Source organism: Triticum dicoccoides, chromosome 1A, assembly GCF_002162155.2.
Source record: "Triticum dicoccoides isolate Atlit2015 ecotype Zavitan chromosome 1A, WEW_v2.0, whole genome shotgun sequence".
In the NCBI taxonomy this organism is placed as follows: domain Eukaryota; kingdom Viridiplantae; phylum Streptophyta; class Magnoliopsida; order Poales; family Poaceae; genus Triticum; species Triticum dicoccoides.
The window spans coordinates 289,619,043-289,625,291 of NC_041380.1; the positions used below are offsets into that span (position 1 = coordinate 289,619,043).

At 44.2% G+C, this 6,249-nt stretch overlaps 1 protein-coding gene across 1 annotated transcript in view; it reads left to right on the top strand.

Moving 5' to 3' along the window:
• Positions 1-1,348: 1,348 nt before the first annotated feature.
• Positions 1,349-6,249, top strand: part of LOC119269254 (protein ENHANCED DISEASE RESISTANCE 2-like) — a 12,044-nt gene continuing 7,143 nt past the window's right edge. Inside the window, exons 1-7 of the mRNA XM_037551053.1 lie at positions 1,349-1,764; positions 3,501-3,575; positions 3,662-3,715; positions 3,821-3,886; positions 3,974-4,032; positions 4,700-4,734; positions 4,927-5,016. Coding sequence (XP_037406950.1) covers positions 1,540-1,764; positions 3,501-3,575; positions 3,662-3,715; positions 3,821-3,886; positions 3,974-4,032; positions 4,700-4,734; positions 4,927-5,016 — 604 coding nt within the window. The 5' untranslated portion in view covers positions 1,349-1,539. The remainder of the gene's footprint in view (positions 1,765-3,500; positions 3,576-3,661; positions 3,716-3,820; positions 3,887-3,973; positions 4,033-4,699; positions 4,735-4,926; positions 5,017-6,249) is intronic.

The following is a 6,249-nucleotide window of genomic DNA, read 5'->3' on the forward strand; positions in this document are numbered from 1 at the left end:
CCTCTAGTAGGCTTAAAACTCTCACTTTCCTCTGCATTTATCCTTACTTTGTATTCTACTGTTGTGACGCATTGCATAATCAAATTAACCCACTCTCGACGGAAACCCAATTTCAGCATAATCTCCTTCAGAAAAGCCCACTCGACTTTATCGTAGGCTTTGTGCATGTCAAGTTTTATAGCACACAAGCCCTCTCTACCCTCTCTTTTGTTCTTGATTGTGTGAAAACATTCGTAGGCCACTAAAATATTATCGGTTATCAATCTTCCTGGTACAAAGCACTTTGTGTTGGACTAATAATTTCTGGTAGAAGGATCTTCAATCGAGAGGCCACCATTTTTGCAATTATTTTGTATACCACATTACATAAGCTGATCGGCCTAAATTGGGATACCTTTTCTGGTGTGTTAATCTTGGGAATCATCACGATTGCAGTATCATTCCAACCATCCGGGATAGTACATGTGTTGATTGCTTTCAGAACCTCCTCAATTAGGTCTTCCCCTAACATGGAGTCCATCTGGTTCTGGAGCTTTCAAGCCCCCAATATCAAATAAAGCCTTGCGAACATCTTCTGCGGTATAAGGAGCAAGTAGAGCATTGTTCATTTCGTTTGACACTCTCTTACGCACAATTGATAAAACTTCTTGATCCGGATGCTGAACTTCCGATGTGAAAAGCTTTGTGAAATATTCAGTGATGTGATTCATCAACTCCTTTTCTGTTAACCATTTTCCAGACTCATCTAATAGTTTCTTTATATTATTCCTTTTTTTCCTAGCCGTGGCAGCATTATGAAAAAAAGACGTATTACCAAAAATGTTTCTGTTAAGTGTTGTTGTTAATTTCTAATCACCATGCATATATGCAACCAAACACTGGATGAAAATTGCTTTCACAATGCCAAGAGAACTACCAAAAATCGATGCAACTAACCAAACACGCCATAAAGGAAGGAGCATGCTATGTAGGTCAGCAGATAGACCAAATTTGATTCTCAAAGCCTGCATGGATGGTGTGCACTCAGCCAAACACGCCCCAAACGTTTCAGAGCGTTGCAATGTTCGCTTGTCCCTGGTCCTTCCCCTCTCTTTCGTCCTCCGTCGTCTCGCCCTTCCCCCTCTCGTCTCCACAGTCCACACACAATCAAGAGAGGGAGAAGAACCAAATCCCCAACGACTCGCCCGCCACCACGCACGCAGCCGGAGCAAACAGCTCATGCACCAAGGCCAATGCAATAATAATCGTCCCGGGCCCACGTCAAAGCGGGACCCACTGGACGACCCCTGCACTGTCGTCCAAATTCAATTCTACTGCAACCAACGAACAAAACAGGACGGGCAAAAGCGAAGAGAGAGAGAGGGAGAGGAGAGAGAGCCCCCAGCCTACAAGCCACCGGCCACCACCAGATGTGAGACGAACAGAGACAAGCCGACGAGAGGTTAGTTTAAAAACTTTGCGCCGAGAGGAGATTTGCGGCGTGGGGACTGGGGAGGAAGACCAATTGGGCGAAATTCTGCGCCGGCGCGGAGGCGGCCAATGGGAGGGGCGGAGGCCGCCGTCGTGGAGGCCGCGTCGACCGCTGCGGCAGCGGAGGCCGCCGAGGGCGGGGAGGACGGGCGGATGGAGGGGTGGCTCTACCTGATCCGATCCAACCGCCTAGGGCTGCAGACCTCGCGCAAGAGGTACTTCGTGCTCGAGGACTCCGCGCTCCGCTGCTTCAAGGCCGCCCCGGCGCCTTCCTCCTCCAGCTCCAAGCGCGAGGTGCCAGCCCGCATCTCCCTCGTTCTCCCCGCCCGTCCTCTGGGTCTCGCTGGCATTGTTTTCGCGGAAATTTCACGGCACTTTGGTCGGGTCTTATAGCACGATCCTGCTAAGGTTCACGGGGAATTTGATTGGATTTATGCCGATTTTAATCCCGTGCGTGTTCGGAGGATCCTCAACTGGATTCGCCACCAACTCCAGCCTAGTATCTAGGGGAAGTTGATTTCTATTATAACCACCGGTAGGTTTTGAGATATATATAGTCATAAATGCATGCGAATTTTATTCGTGCTGCAGAGACGCATGGTTACTTTTGCGACTGCTTGGGGCTAGTACTGTTTGTTCCTCAGGATGTTCGGATTTTACTTCCGTCCATAATAGTTAGAGTAACACAAGCCAATCCAGTGCGCTATCCACGATGATTCTCTTAGTATGGCATGTTGTTGTGTGACGTTTACTTCAGACCCCTCTTATGGAACAATGATTTGCTAAAAAAGGAAGGATCACCACAATGATCCTCTTAGTATGGCATGTTGTTGTGTGACGTTTACTTCAAACCCCTTTTATGGAACAATGATTTGCTAAAAAAGGAAGAATCACACAGCTGCACACGAACTATTGTACCTCCTCTGTTTGCCTGTTTCTCTGCATATGTGGGAACAATGATCCATTGATTGTCAGTTCAGTACCGTTGATATCAATTTTGAGTGAAAAGGGAAGTCATTTCTTAGGGAACTGAGTTATGCTTAACAACGAAAGCACATCTGTCTTGGGAGGGAAAGGAATGGCATATCGATCATGCATATTTTTTTTGGTAAAGGGTGTTTTTATTAGCTCAAAATGTAGCATCAAGCGGATACAAGTCATGATGAGCAACACCCGGCCTCTGCATAGCTTCTTGCACACAGCCACACACCAACAGTCTGACAGAAAATATATTAAAAGCGACATGATGACAACAGTAAAGCCATAAAAGACTGACACTGCCTATGCCTAAGTCGCAGGAGAAGGTGGACCAATCCATAGATTATGTTGCCACGCATGTTGGGTAAAACCTCCCTGGCCATCCGCTCCAATCGCGTACACACCGCCTTGACAATGATTGGTACTCCGCACGATGTATTGTAGACCACGTATGAAGGAAGTGTGTACAGCGGAAAATAACCTGCAATGGAGTAGGGTTTTTGTTATTGAAAACAAAATCATTTCTACATAGCCAAAGCGACCATAATAAGGCAGACGCTCCCACCCTTATTAGTGTTCTGAACCTATTTGGAACTCCATTCAGCCATATTGATCATGCATATGCTATTCCATAAACTCTCATTTTCTGCGACAATTTTTTTTGCTCCACTTGTATGTTCTTTTGAAATATGATGTTATGCTTGTTTTGCTCCCCCCCCCCCTCCCCTGGTACAGGATCCTGTTAGAAGTGCAGTAATTGACTCTTGTATACGTGTTACGGACAATGGGAGAGAAAGTGTTCATAGAAGTTGGCACTATGTTTAGTGTATTTCAACTGAGTTATGGTTAACAATGAAAGCACATTTGTCTGGGAAAGGAATGTCATATTGATCATGCATTTGCTATTCCATAATCTCTCATTTTCTGAGTTTATTTGCTGTCAAAAAAAAACTCTCATTTTCTGCCACATTTTTTTTGCTCCACTTGTATGTTCTTTTGAAATAATGATGTTATGCTTGTTTTGCTCCACCCCCCTTCCTCCCCCGGTACAGGATCCTGTTAGAAGTGCAGTAATTGACTCTTGTATACGTGTTACGGACAATGGGAGAGAAAGTGTTCATAGAAGTGTAAGCCCATTCATTTCTTATTTTACATTTTTACCTACAAATATATGAACAATACTTGATCCCATTGGTCATCATTTTGTCGACAGGTTTTTTACATATTCACACTCTACAATGCCTCTAACCACTATGATCAGCTGAAGGTAAGCACTGATGTTAACTGTTAAGTCACATGTCTGACACCAGAACTAATTCTTTCTGCTTGGTTTGTGATACAAAGATTATTTTGATTGACCGATGCTTTTCAGTTGGGTGCTAGAAGCTCAGAAGAAGCAGCAAGATGGATCAGGTGCTTAATGGAGTCTGCCTTAAAGGTCCATGATTTGCTTATTTTATTGTTTTCATTGTCATTATGTTCACAAAAGCATTAATATAATTCATAATTTCTTCACTGAGCGCAGTCCCCCAGAAAAGATGAGCATGTTGTTGCTTGTTCACATAGAAGGTGGCAGGCTTTCAGGTAATATATGCAGCACAAATTTGTTGATTATCAAGTCTATGGACAGGGAATGCATGCCTTTGTTTCCTATTGATAACAATAAGGTCGTTTTTTTATATTTTACTAAAGTATATACCCCTTTTCCAATTGGTTGCATATTTCTTTTAATCAGAAAATTGGCGTTGCCACTGAAAATGACATGAATATTTTATTTGAGTACTATTGTCAGATGTTTGTCCTAGCAAACATGTCGTCCTGTTTTGTGTAAGCTAGAAATTTCACGTTGCCGCCTGAAGATAAACCATGTGTGGTTTGTTGGAACCAAATGCCATGGATTTTGTACTCCATTGCAACAGATGGATTATACTGCATTAGCTCTTTTGCTAGATTTGTATTCAAGAGTTGAGCTAAAGAAATAATGATGCCTAGCTGTAACTTATCATGCTCATATTTTTATAAAGTAAATTATCGCATGTCAACACATGATTTCGTGTATTACTCGTGTGGTTATACATGGATGCTTCAGTCTGAGTTTGACTGTTGGTCTTTACAGTTCTATGCTACATGCTATGCTCTTCCAGTTTTTTGATAGAAAAGTCATTTTGGTTTAACACGTGTGCTGACTTTTTTTGTAATAAGTGGCATCCATGCATGTTCGGTTGGCTAATTAGCTACTACATCATTGCAGACTAAGCCGCCGCAGTAACCGCATGCACTCAATAGGTATGTAACGCATTATTATACTTTGTGATGAACAAGTAGGTTTAGTAAACAATTAAGTATCTTACTATATGGGGATGCTCTTAAATAGTTTCTTCGTATTTGTTACCCAAATTGTTTTCAAAATAATAAATCTATTTGTTCTCTCTAGTGCCATCTCACCCCTTATTTTCTGTTTTGTGTAATTTTTACCAGATTGGACAATATTGTCATCTTCTCATAATGATCCAATGGCATCTGATGTTATTGCACCTTCTGCATGGACAATATTTGGCTGTACAAACGGTAAGCATACAAATTGTCTTTCCTTCTTTATTATATGATTAAAGTAAGCTTAATAAGAGCCATCATGTTCATTCTCAAGGGCTAGAAATCGTCATGTTAATTTGAGAACCATGTTATAACAGGGATATTTCATATGATGGGCTAGAAATTACTCCCTCCGTCCCATAATATAAGACGTTTTTGCAAGCTATGTTAGCTTGCAAAAATGTCTAATATTATGGGATGGAGGGAGTATATAGTAACAGCCTAACAGCCTTTAGCTGTGGAATTTATAGAAGTATGCGATGGAACCATCCAGACATGTTTGAAACTAATTTGGCACTAAATTTGGTGTAATTTCCTCTTCCTTTTACATCCATTATTGTGACATGAATGTTTTAAGCACCATATGAAATACTAGTACTTGTTTCATTATATGTAGCTCATTTACATTGTATATATTGACATAGATTATGTTTGGTTGGTCCATATTTTAACGAAAAAGGGTTCCCCCCCGCTTTATATTATATAAAGCACCAACACAACATCGAAGCATCCGATACAAACGCACGCCACACACACCCAAGGCAAGATACACGAATGCCGAGCACCGACACACAACCTCAACGACTACAAAGTACCTAAAAGATGAGCAAAACGGGTCCGCTTAGAGCCGACGGAGACCACCATCACGAGGAGCGATCGTCTGGGAGGATGTGCGACGGACATGCCGGACCGAGGACTCCAAGACGGTGCCTCCAGGAAGGGCACGACCACGAACGTCGCCACCGTCCGATCCGAAGATCAAGTTTTCACCCGGAGTAAGATGGAAGGAGTAGAAGCACCACGACAGAGCCTGCAAGGAGGAACACGATGTCCACGGACGTGTCACCGTCTACCAGTGCACAGACTGGGTAGGTGATGTACCCTGGTGCTTCAACTCCTTCGCCGCCACCCCGGTCCGCCAACACCCGCAGCCATGCCGCCCGAGCGGCCATGGTTGCCTGCCAGCATCCGAGCCGCGCAATCCGCCCACGACCAACGCGACTCCCACCGCCAGGGCCGCCGCCCCGCTATGAGACCACCCCGAAGCTGCCAAAGGCCACGACTTTGCCCAGATCCACGACCCCAACCACCTCCAGAACCGCCGGCGGCCAATCTGCCTCGAGAAGGGCCGCGACCACATCGACCGGGGGAAGGGGAAGGCGGAGAAGTGGCCCATGGCCACGACCGACGCCCGTGTCGGCTCCATCT